The following is a 12,644-nucleotide window of genomic DNA, read 5'->3' on the forward strand; positions in this document are numbered from 1 at the left end:
TCAATAAGCGCAGCGTTGACCCAACATCATAGAAATTAGGTAGTATGGTTCGAGAGGCGGAGAGAAGGGGAGGTGGGAACCGGGCAACCTCTTCACGTTGGAAGGATCCGCGGATTTGGACTAGAGAAGAATATCATCGCTTAGAGAGGGACTCTTTTACTATCTTTGTAGATAATCTGCCGGAGGATATCTCTAGGAGGGAACTGTATCAGCTGTTCAACTGGACAGGAAGAATCAATGACGTTTATCTATGTAGAAGACAGAAGAATGCAAAGGCGTACATGTTCGCCTTTGTTCGATATACGACGAAGGGTGGTGCCCTAAAAGCTATAGCTGAAATGCACCAATACAGGCTGCGTGGGAAAACAGTCTCTGTAGGGGAAGCTAAGTTTCGGAGGCAAATGCAGGAGGGGGACCGAAGGGTGCTGGTGGATCAAAGCAGAGGTGTGGAAAGGAGGCTGGAGAGATTTACTAAGCAGGATGAAGTGGTTCAGCAGCCTGTGGAAGGCGGAATGCAGGCAGGGGACCAAGCGCGTATTCACCAAGGTAATGGATGTATGAAACGGCTTGCACTACCTGTACTAGAAGCGAATATGGAATGGTTGGCCAGAAGCCTAGTAGGGTACACACTGAATCCTCTGGACCTCCGATCCTTGAAGAGGGTGATCCAAACAAATGTGCCTCACGTGGAAGATGTTAGGGAGATAGAGAGGACCAAGGTACTGGTAACGTTTGATACGGTGGAGCATTCTGCTGAGGCATATACGTTTAAACTGGATTCAATGTTACAAGTTTTTTATCGAATCCGGCGATGGGAGGAAGCAGAATGCGGCGGGTCTCGTCAGGTATGGTTGGAATGCTACGGAATGCCTATTCATGTATGGTCAGAAGAGGCATTCAAAGCGGTAGGAGGCCTGTGGGGTAACGTTATACATTGTGCTATTCCAACAGGAGCAGGGGCTTCATTTCGGGTAGGACGAGTTCAAGTAGATACATGTGTCTTTGATGAAATTAGAGAATCGGTCAGGCTTGTTATTGGGGAGAAGGAGGTTACAGTATTTGTGCAGGAAATGGGGTGGGTGACTGGTGGGCCGAAGAATTCAGTGGAGGTGAAGCAAGCTTATGAAGGGGTAGTTGATGTTGGTAATGGGGAACATAGCTGGAGAAAGGCGGAGGTGCCGAGGGACCTAGCGGCAGACATGATCACCGGCAATGAGAACGGGGGGGAACATGAGAAGGGCAGGATAGTAAACTCAGAGGTACTATTGAATGATATGAACGTTGACTTTTTGAATTTTAAAAAGATTGTTGAAGTAACAGATTCGGAGGGTAGTACCAACAATAATGGGAAAGGGGATATGCTGAGATTTGGTGAGAGTGAAGAAGGGGATTCTGACAGAACGGTTACGCAGGTTTTTAGTTCGGGGGAAGGAAGGGTTGTTGGTTCAAGCGTTCCTCGTGCTGACCTATTGCAGAAGGATGAGCCAATTAGGCCCAACATAGGACGCATTTTAGGGGGAAGGGACTTGGGTCATGAAACAAAAAGCCCAATGTTAACTAACTAAGGGGAGTGGGGGGAACCGGGTCGGCTGAGGTTGGGCTGCAACATGGTGGACCGGGTTGACATGACCCGTTTGATTCAGGAAACGCCCAAGGGTAGGGTTGCGCGAGAGGCTGTGGCTGCGGGTGGGTGCAAAGGCAAAGCTGTGGTCAATATGGTTTGTGAGGCAGATGCTGAATGGGACCAGCAACCTATGCATGGACGGCTGCCGACGACCTCCGTGGTATGTGAATTGGGGTTGGTAGGCTGTGAACAGGACAGGGCGGTGGGTGTAGTGGCGCGAGCAACCTCTGCTGCGTCGGGGTGCGATGGGGGCGGTGAGGGGACACCCGTTGATCGTGCGAAGGGAGAAGCTGGCCAGACCAGGTCGCCCGTTCAGGGAAGAACGCCGGTGGTTTCGGAGGAAGGCGAGGCGGGGTACAACGGCCCGAACAAGAGGTGCTGCGATTGGGAGCGGGGGTGGAAATCGGAAGAGATAGGGTCAGAAGGTTAGAGAATTGCAATGGTTCAGGAGGCAGGGAGCAGCGTGGCACGGGCAGGGAGGGAAATTTTGCTGATAGTTGGGTGGATGAGGGTGCAAAGCAGCAAATGATCAGGGCAAATGTGGACACCATTGGGAATGATCAAGAGGAAGAGGCGGACGACAAAGGCTTGGTGGGGATTGAGGAACATGTTGAGGAAGGGGCTGGAGCTGAACCTGGCAGTGTGCGGCTAACGGAGGGAAATGATGATCGGATGTCTATGGAAGCACAGACCAAGGAAAATGCGATTACATGGGAACTGGCAGTGGAATCTGGTGCTGTGCTGTTGGACGAGGACGTGGATATCATGGGTATATTGCAAGCTCAGAATGAAGAAATAGCGAGAAAGCGGAAGTTGGCGAAACAAAAAGCAAAGGCAAGAATGAGTCGTCCAAAGAATAAACAGAAGGTGAGCAGTAATTTGTTTAAATGATTGTGAGCTGTTGGAATATTAGGGGTTTGAGGGGGGATGGAAAGATGAGTATGATTAGGACGTTGAAAAAAAAGTATAATTTAGACATGCTAGGTTTGATAGAAACTAAAAGGGAGAATATCTCGAAGTATGATGTTGGAAGGATTTGGGGCCATAGTTCTGTCGGTTGGGAATTTGTGGAATCTGTTGGGGCGGCGGGGGGGCTTCTGTGGATGTGGGATGATAACATGTTTAAGAGAAGGAATTGTTATAAAGGAGATATGTGGTTGTGTATTGAAGGAGTAATAACAAAGAATGACTTTCAGTGTGCTTACTGTTTGGTATACGGGGCACATGAAAGGGAGGCAAAGTGGGTGGTGTGGGAGGAGTTGAGTTATATTGCAGGTTTGTGCCAGGTGCCTTTCTGTTTGTTGGGTGACTTCAATGAGATTTTGCAAGTTGAAGATCGAAGAGGGCTATAGAATTTATCGGTCTCAGCGAAAGAGTTTAAGAGTTGGGTTCAAGACATGCAGTTGGTGGATCTCCCCCTTACGGATAGGAAGTTCACTTGGTTTAGGGGCAAATCTTGTAGCAGAATTGACAGGGTGCTGGTTAATATTGAATGGGTGGAGCAGTTTCCTGACTTAAGGCTGAGAGGGGGTCCAAGGGGCTTGTCCGATCACTGCTCGTTGATTGTGGAGGATACAAAAGTGAGAGGGGGGCCTAGACTATTTAGAAGTCTGGATGCCTGGTTTAGCCATGAGGGCTTTCTAAGGATGGTAAAGAATGAATGGCGGACCTTGGGAGGTGGTCCATTCCTTGATAAACTGAAAGCCTTGACGATACCATTGAGGCAATGGCACAAGGATAATTTCAGAGATATGGATACTAGACTGCAAAAGTTTGAGGAAGAGCTCAGGAAGCTAGATGAGCAGGTTAGTGAGGGGATATATGATGGTACGACGGAGGCTAGAAGAAAGGCGTTGGTGAGATTTTGTGAAAAATGGTACAGTAGGATGGAAACCCATTGGAAGCAGATGTCTCGATCTAAACATGCAAGGGACATGGACAGGAATACCCGGTACTTTCATACTATTGCATCGGCTAGAAGACGGAATAATAGGATTGATGCTCTGATGATTCATGGTCGGCTTGTGAGGAATCAAGGGAGAATAAAGCAAGCAATTAGGGGATTCTACAAGGAGTTGTATTGTCAGGAACATGCTCCGAGTATAGGTATTCGGGATGGGTTGTTGAAGCAAATTGATAGAGCTGAGGCAGAAGCCTTGGAGGTTTTTCCGTTGGCTGAGGAAATTAGGGACGCCGTTTGGGATTGTGAATCGTCTAAGGCCCCAGGTAGTGATGGATACAATATGAACTTCATTAAAAAATGCTGGGATGAGTTGGGTCAAGAGTTCACAGAGGCGGTGATGGATTTCTTCCACAAGGTAAAGTTACCAACAGAGGTGAATATAACATGGGTGACTCTGGCCCCAAAATTCCTGGGTGCTAAGGAGATTAAGGATTTCCGGCCAATAAGTCTGGTGGGTTGTGTGTACAAGGTGATCTCGAAGGTGATGGTGAGAAGAATGAGGACGGTGATGCCGGGTTTGGTGGGTGAGACTCAGACGGCTTTTGTGAAAGGGAGAAAAATTCATGATGGTGCTCTAATAGCCTGTGAGACAGTTAGTTGGCTTAAGGCACGGAGGAGGAAATCGGCGATCATAAAGCTGGATTTTCATAAAGCATATGACAGAGTCAGGTGGAGTTTTGTGGATATAGTGTTACAGAAAATGGGATTTGGCCAACGCTGGAGGAATTGGGTGAAGGAGTGTGTAAGCACGGCCACTATGTCTATTTTGGTGAATGGGGCGCCGTCTAAGCCATTCAACATGGAAAGAGGTCTCAGACAAGGGGATCCCCTTTCTCCATTTCTGTTTGTGTTGGTAGTGGACGTGTTGAATAGGATGGTGGGAGAAGCTGTAAGGAATGGGCGCATTGAACCGCTGTTGGTTGGGGGAGAGCATATCAGTTTGTCGCACCTACAATTTGCGGATGATACGATATTGTTTTGCCCACCAGAGACAGAGACAATTCTTAATTATAAAAGACTGTTGAGGTGTTTTGAGTTGATGTCGGGGCTGAGCATTAATTTCGAGAAGTCAAGTTTGATATCGGTGAACTGTGAGCAGGACTGGATAGATCAGGCCTGTGGATTGCTGGGATGCAAGCAAGCAGTATTACCTGTAAGATATCTCGGGATTTCTTTGGGTGCAAATCCTCGATTGGTGAAGACTTGGAAGCCCATAATTGACAAGGTGGAAGAGAAACTCAGTCTCTGGAAAGCTAAGGTTCTAACTAAAGCGGGTAAGCTTGTTCTTATCAAATCAGTGCTGAATAGCCTTCCTATATACTATCTGAGTCTATACAAGATGCCAAAGGCAGTTGCAGATAAGCTGATCGCTCTGCAAAGGCGATTTATGTGGTGCAAGGAGGATGGCAAGGATGGTATTCCGTTAGTTAAGTGGGAGTTGGTTCAGGCACCGAAAAAGGCCGGGGGCTTAGGTATTGGGGATGCGGTGATCCGGAACACAGCGCTATTATTCAAGTGGTGGTGGCGTTTCTCAAAAGAGAGTGCCCATTATGGAAGAAGATAGTTTGCTCATGCAACAACCTGAACCCTGCTGTAATGCTAGTGAATCAGCAGTTACCAGTGAAAGGAGGGCAATGGAAAGATATATGTCAGTTAAACGTTCAAGAGCAAAGGATAAAAGATAAAATGCTTACTGGCATGGCGATGGAGGTAGGGAATGGGAGGAGTACCCTGTTTTGGGAAGATAACTGGCTACAAGGTGGTCCTTTGAAGGTGACATTTCCAAGACTTTTCTCAATTTCTAATCAGCAAGGATCGAAGGTAGGGGAGTGTGGATTTTGGGATGGACTTGAGTGGATATGGAACTTCCAGTGGCGAAGAGAGTTGTTCCAATGGGAGCTGGAACTTGTCCACCAACTTCATGAGCGGCTTAGGCAGGTGAAATTGTCAGAGGATAAAGATGATAATTTGGTTTGGAAGTTTGATGGTAAAGGGGTATTTTCTACCAAATCTGTTGTGCAGGTACTACAGTCGGAGACTCTGTCGGATGAGATAACGAGCTACAGTTACACAAGTTCTATTTGGAGGGGAGTGGTACCGCCGAGGATTGAGCTTTTTGGGTGGTTTGTACTTATTGGCAGAGTAAATACAAAGGAGAGATTGATTAGACTAGGCGTCCTTAGGCCCAGTGATAATATCTGTGTTCTTTGTAACAAGGAGGTAGAGTCGGTGGAGCATTTATTTCTCAGGTGTGAGATAACATGGAAGGTGTGGTGTAGTTGTTTGAGATATGTTGGGGAGGTGTGGTCTATGCCTGGTACCATAAAGGAACTGTTTGAGCGGTGGGCCGGTAGGCATAAGCGGAAACAGGATCAGAAGAAGTGGCTGCCGGGATTCTTTGCAGTTATTTGGAACATTTGGGTGGAACGCAATGCGCGGATCTTCAATAATCAGAACACAGATGTGGAGTTTGTAATAAGAAAGACGATTCTGAGTTACGACGAATGGACTACGAGTGTTCCGTAGGGGTTGATGGCATCACTGGAAGTTAAAAAGTTCTATGTAATTTTTTAAGTACTTGTTGTTTCTACTGTTGCTCCACTTCAGTGTGTTGAGCTTATTTTCTTTCAAAAAAAAATCAAGCGTATGTTGTGCACTTGTGCTCATTTTTTTTACTCTAGTTTAACGTAGACAAAGATAAACCTACTTGGCTACTCATCTTCGCTACTGGCTTCATTCGGTTTCAACAGTAACTATAGCTAGGCATGAGGCATCGATCGTCTTCACCACAAGTACATGTACATCCTTCTAATATTAATGACATTAAATCATATTGACTTTAGAACTTAAAATTTTGATTGATGAAAGAATGACACTTCTCTTGTTTCAGTGAAATGTTTAAATAATAACAATAATAAAAGTTTACAATAATAAATGCATGTTATTTTAATTTAAGATGGTGTATTTTATATATATATATATATATATATATATATATATATATATATATATATATATATGATAAAATTGTGAAAGAATAGAAAAAGTAAAGATGCAAACTTTTATTGATTGTTGATTGATTTAAATTGAATTGAAGTGTGTTGTAAACTATGAGGGTAAAACTAAATATATATAGAGTATTGTCTTATGAAAGATAAAACAAATAAAGATAAAATAAGAGAATTAAAGATAAGATAATAAAGACTAAAATTGTAATTGAATTTATGTATTTTGTTGGGCTGAATTTGTGGGTCACGAGACTTTTTTATTGTTGTCATGGAGCAGCCCAGAAATCGCTGAGGGCGAAATCTAAGTTTGCAGTGCGTCGCGCATGTCACGTGTACGCGCCAGGTGTGCGTGCGCGCCGATAGACTTTTCGCCAATGTGCGCGTGCGCGTGATGTGCGAGTGCGCGCCCTTAAACGCCAGATCAACTATGTCAAATTGTATATCTTTGCGAAGTCCTGGATGTTAGCTTTTCAACGCAAACCGCCTTATTTGGACCTCTGTAGCTCAAGTTATGATTGATTGAATGCAAAGAGGTCAGACTTGACAGCTTTGCGATTCCTTCCACTTTTACATGCTTCTTTTCCATCAAATCCAGTCAAATGCTACCTAAAATAAACAGAATTGCACAAGACTCAAAGTAGCATCCATAGTGGCTACATCCTAATTAATTCTTGATTAAACTCAACAATTTAAGTGAAAATTCATTAGGAAAAGATAGAAAAGATGATCACACGTCTGAGAGAAGAAAAGTGTTAAATGTTGTTGATTAATTAATGATGATAGAGATCTTAAATCCAGTAGGATTACAAGTAACATGGCTCAGGATTCGGTGGTCCCAGAACGTTTGGACCACTAAGTGGTCCCATAACAAAACATGTTTTTTAAAGTTTTTTAATAATTGCTAAATAGTCCTTTTATAAATTTAATTACAAATTAACCCCATATATTTTATTTAATTATAAAAACTATTTTTTATTTTATAAATAATTATTTTAACCAAAATCTATCATGTTTATTAACAATCAAGAACAAAAAGAATAATGAATTAGATCTTCCATTGATCCTAATAAACTTTTTAGCCATTCCAATCGATTAAAATATTACATTCGATCCGGGACGTTCCCGAGGTGTCATTAAATCGTGTTTTGTTGAAAACCAATCGATTGGACTATCAAACCAATCGATTGAATTTTAACTCAATCGATTGGATTTCAGTTTATCATTGAACAATCGATTGTAAATTGCTGGGAAGAATGGTTTTGCATAAATCAATCGATTGGTCATAGTAACCAATCGATTGAACAATGTATTAAATGTGGATTTTATGTAATTCAATCGATTGTTTATGATTTTCAATCGATTGAATTCTTCCAAACAATCGATTGGTATCAATATTCAATCGATTGGTTATGCACGTGACTTCGAATTCAATCGATTGGTTTGAAAATTCAATCGATTGGAAAGTGATCTAAATGTGTTTTTTTCGGCTTCCAATCGGTTGGTATTGTAATCCAATCGATTGAATTCACCAAAATAATATGAATTTACCTAATTCAATGGATTGAAGTGTGCTTGCGCCTATTTCAATCTTGTTATCTTTTTAGAAATTATCTTATTATTCATCTATCTTATCTTTCAAATTCTATCTTCAATTTTTGCGGTCTTATTTTGATGTAGATACTCTAATCTTATCTTTTCCTTAATATTAACAGTATAAATTGGTGAATAATCCATCACTAATTATTCAATCCCACCATTGAAATCCTGTATCATTTTCTTTGATTATACACCATTAATTGTTTTTCTTTGGAACATCCATCTACTCAATATCCAATTTTTTTAAATACATTTTTTATCCGTCTATTTAATATCCAACATTTCTTCATCGTTAATCACCGTTGCAGCAATAAGCAAAGGTCCAATCAAGTTTTTCATTGTAGTGTTCAGAAAATAAACCATCGTTTTGATTACAAAATCGAGGTCAGTGAATAGAATCTCTAATTTTGCAATTATTCGTTTCGATACTTTATTCGTGAAATTGATTGTGTAATGAAAAAATATTTTTTTATCTTTTATTAATTCACAGACATTGAGAAATACTAAAAAGTAAATAGATATTATTTTTTATTATTTAGTAGCTAGCAATCAGGAACGGACCTAGAGGGGGAGTAGTGGCTTGGACACCCCAAAATTTCAAGAAACTATACTCAATCACGTACTCACGTTCTGTAAATTTTGCATTAACCCATGACAGAATGATGTAACTGCTCGTTAAGATATTCTTATTGGATCTAAATTATTGTTAAAAAGATTTTTATTAAGATATGTTTTGAAGGAATAAAAGTATAGAATAGTTCAATAAGGATAATTTTTTTTTAAAAAAAATAAATTTACACTAATAATTTTTCTCTTCAAATTGTTAAGTACTTTTATAATATACTCTAAGTACCTACACAATATATAATATTAATTAGCGTTCAAATTTAAGTTCCAATATTGTTATTAACGAGAGAGGTTTATTAATTGTTAAAAAAATTTACACACAATAATTTTTATATCAATATATCATGATTCATTTTAAAAATAATATTTATTCATCTAAGTCATAGAGTGTCTTAAAAAAGTATATTTAAATAATTTTTTATCTTTTAATTATTTTATATTTTTAGATTGAAAACTTTGTATTTTTTTATTCAAGCTTTATTTTTATATTTTATTTTAATTCTCTTATTCAAAACTATTAATATGAATTTTTATTTTGTAGGATAAATAAAAAGATGAGATTTTTTTAATAAATTAAATTATTGAAAAACTTACTTATTATAAAAGAAGTTAAGTATATTTCTTGATTATATCAATACATATAATTCACTTTTGAATGTAATCAAAATAAATATAAATTTATTCAATTTTTTAAACTTTACATTAATTATTAAAATTATAACATAATGAATGTACTCCTATACAAATTTATTCTTATTTTTGTGTTTTATTTTAATTTTGTTAAACAAAAAATTTTAAATATTATTTACTTTTAATTTTTAACTTTTACCACAAATAAGAATATATGATTAAAGGGGGAGTTAAATAATTTTTTTCATTGGACATTTTTAAGATGTCAGGTATATTTACGGACACTGAGATGAATGAGCAATACCAGGAGGACGATGACTTTAACCAATAAGAAGAGCTAGTAAGTGACCAAGATATGATGGATGAACAGAATGAATTTGAAGAAGACTTCAGAGATGAATTTACTGAGGGAGCATTTTTTTCTAGAATCTGATCAGTCAGAAGATATCCTTGAAGCCGCTTATGCGGTTGACTCCGTGCAAGACATTACAACTTTGAAATTTAGTGAGAATTTTGCGGAGAAAATTGGCAAATACCACTTTTCTACTTTGCAGCTTGCATTTGATTTTTATATGAAGTACTCAAAGTCGAAGGGCTTTAGTGCAAGGAGAGCAAGACCTTCAAGAATAGTACTGGTGAGATTTACAAACAAAAGTTTGTATGTCATAGGCAAGGATTTAGGATGGAGAAATATTACACGATGGAAAAAAGGAAGAAGGAGCCTAGATTAGAAACAAGAACTGGATGTGATGTCCGAATGGATGTTAAATTTGTACCAGAAAGTGGAAGATGGCATACCTTTTATTTCTCTGACGAACACAACCATGATCTATTGGATACACAATTCAGTTTTATGTTGCCTGCCCACAGAAAAATGTCAGAGGCAGATATTATGCAAATGATGAACATACTAAAGTCAGGGATTAGCACTTTACAGATATTTGGTCTTCTAGCTAGTCAAGCAGGCGGGTATGAATTTGTTGGCTATGGTCCCAGAGATATGTACAATGAGATTGCTCGGCAAAGGCGTCAAATTCCTGGTGATGCAGCGCGAGTGTTGAAGAAGTTGGAGGATATGCGATTGAAGGATCCACAATTATATTTCAAGGCATGTCATGATTCAAGAGGTTTGTTACGCAATTTGTTCTGGTCTGATGGGATTAGCCAACTAGACTACCAACTCTTCGGGGATGTTATTGCTTTTGATGCTACGTACAAGAAGAACAAGTATAGTTGTCCATTAGTCATATTCAGTGGGGTTAACCACCACAACCAAACAATTGTTTTTGCAGCTGTGTTAATTGCTGACGAAACTACTGATACATATATTTGGCTCTTGCGTCAGCTCATGTTTGCAATGAGGGGCAAGACCCCGACCTCAATCATAACTGATGGGGCCATGGCGATTAGGAATACAGTGAGAGATGTATTTTCCGAAGTCAGACATAGATTATGCGCTTGGCATCTTATTCGAAATGCAACTAGTAATGTTGGAAATCCATCGTTTACATCGAAATTCAGAAAAATCATGTTGGGAGACTACGAGATTCCCGTGTTTAAGCGTAAGTGGGTTCAGCTTATTGAATAATTTGGCATTGAGGATAAGTCGTGGGTGATCAACATGTACGAAGAGAAGCATATGTGGGCTACTGCATATCTAAGAGGAAAATTCTTTGCTGGCTTTAGAACTACATTAAGATGTGAAGGTTTACACTCAGTTGTGGGAAGGTATATGGGGTCGCGGTATGATTTGACAAGTTTCGTAGAGCATTTTCAAAGGTGTGTTGCACACATGCGATTTAAAGAATTTAATGCTGATTATGAATTTACACGTGGGGTGCCTGTCATGCAAACTTGTATAGAGCTACTAGAGAGATATGCTGCTGAGTTATACACTCATGAGATATTTCTTTTCTTTCGGCCATTTCTTTCTAGAGCTGGATCAATGCGGGTGCTAAACATAGATAATACCGATGATTGCATAAAGTACACCGTGTGTAAGCATGGGAGGCCCAATTTTATGTGGACCGTTGATTTTCGTCAAGAAGAAATGATCTTCATGTGTACCTGTTTAAGAATGGAGTCATTTGGTATTCCCTGCGAACATATTGTGAAAGTTCTGGTTGACAGAGACATCTGTGAGATTCCCCGGTCATTGGTATTGGATAGATGGACAAAAAAGGTTAAATCAGCATTCAATGATCCAAGTGGGTTCACCAGGGATGCTGTTGTTATTAGTTGTCAAAGTGCCTTGGTGGAATTTTCTAAACAATTTGCTGCAGTTGCTGCTAAAGTACCAGAGAGATATGAAGAGACACGTGACCTAATTATGGGATTGTACTCATCTTACAAGGCTGCAGACGAAGGCACTAATCAACCTCAATCAGGTGTAGCTAAAAGTAGCAATCTGTATGTGAATCAAAGCGGTGTAGGCTCAAGACAACCATCTAGGAAGAAGCGCCAACGTTGTAGTGTTTGTCAAATGGAAGGACATAAGAAGACAACATGTCCTTGGCAAAAGGACATTGACAACAACGTTATTGAAGACGAGGCTAATGGTTCGGATGATGGCGACGTATATCCAAAACCGACAGCTGAGTTAGATAGTGATAACTAGCAACCTCCATAAACTTAATTTTTTTGCGTAGAGAACCAGTTTTATATTTGTATTTATTTATTTTTTTGGACTATATTAATTATATTTTATATATTCTATACGGATAGCCTTGCATATGCTTTTTAGATGAAATAATTCTTAAATAACATTCGGTTTGCAAAAAATCGTAAAAAATCGGTCAAACCGACAATGTAAAGGCTCTAGTCTACTATTTAAAACCGTCATCTTGAAAACCGTTTGAATGGTGTGAACCGACCCGTATGACCGGACCGTGATATCCGACCGGTTCTTATAAACGACGCCGGTTTGATTTAAAACAACACCAAAAATGTAACGCGTTAATCCCCCTTCCCCTAACTCCCTCCCCCCTTCGTCCCTCATTATCAGTTCTTTGTTAGTTATCACAGCAAGAACAGCCAATCGGTAATGAAAACGATCCGATCTAGTGCCTAAAACCGTTAAATTGAAAACCATATGAAAACAGCTGAACCGATCGAAAATCGGATGGGTGAACCGAACCGAAAACCAATCGGTTCTTTATAAACGGCGTCGTTTTGATTTTTGCTTTAAAGAAAAAAT

The 12,644-nt window shown here is 39.9% G+C and overlaps 2 protein-coding genes across 2 annotated transcripts; both read left to right on the forward strand.

Annotated features, from left to right (window-relative positions):
• The first annotated feature begins 9,819 nt into the window (after positions 1 to 9,819).
• Positions 9,820 to 11,036, forward strand: LOC140184899 (protein FAR1-RELATED SEQUENCE 5-like). Its single transcript, XM_072238098.1, has 2 exons — positions 9,820 to 10,025; positions 10,118 to 11,036. Exons 1-2 carry the CDS (start codon positions 9,820 to 9,822, stop codon positions 11,034 to 11,036), a joined length of 1,125 nt encoding a protein of 374 aa, XP_072094199.1.
• Positions 11,037 to 11,069: 33 nt separating this feature from the next.
• LOC140184900 (protein FAR1-RELATED SEQUENCE 5-like) lies at positions 11,070 to 12,065 on the forward strand. Its single transcript, XM_072238099.1, has one exon. The coding sequence runs from the start codon at positions 11,070 to 11,072 to the stop codon at positions 12,063 to 12,065; it is 996 nt and encodes a 331-aa protein (XP_072094200.1).
• Positions 12,066 to 12,644: the final 579 nt, after the last annotated feature.

The sequence above is a fragment of the Arachis hypogaea genome, chromosome 5, assembly GCF_003086295.3.
Source record: "Arachis hypogaea cultivar Tifrunner chromosome 5, arahy.Tifrunner.gnm2.J5K5, whole genome shotgun sequence".
In the NCBI taxonomy this organism is placed as follows: domain Eukaryota; kingdom Viridiplantae; phylum Streptophyta; class Magnoliopsida; order Fabales; family Fabaceae; genus Arachis; species Arachis hypogaea.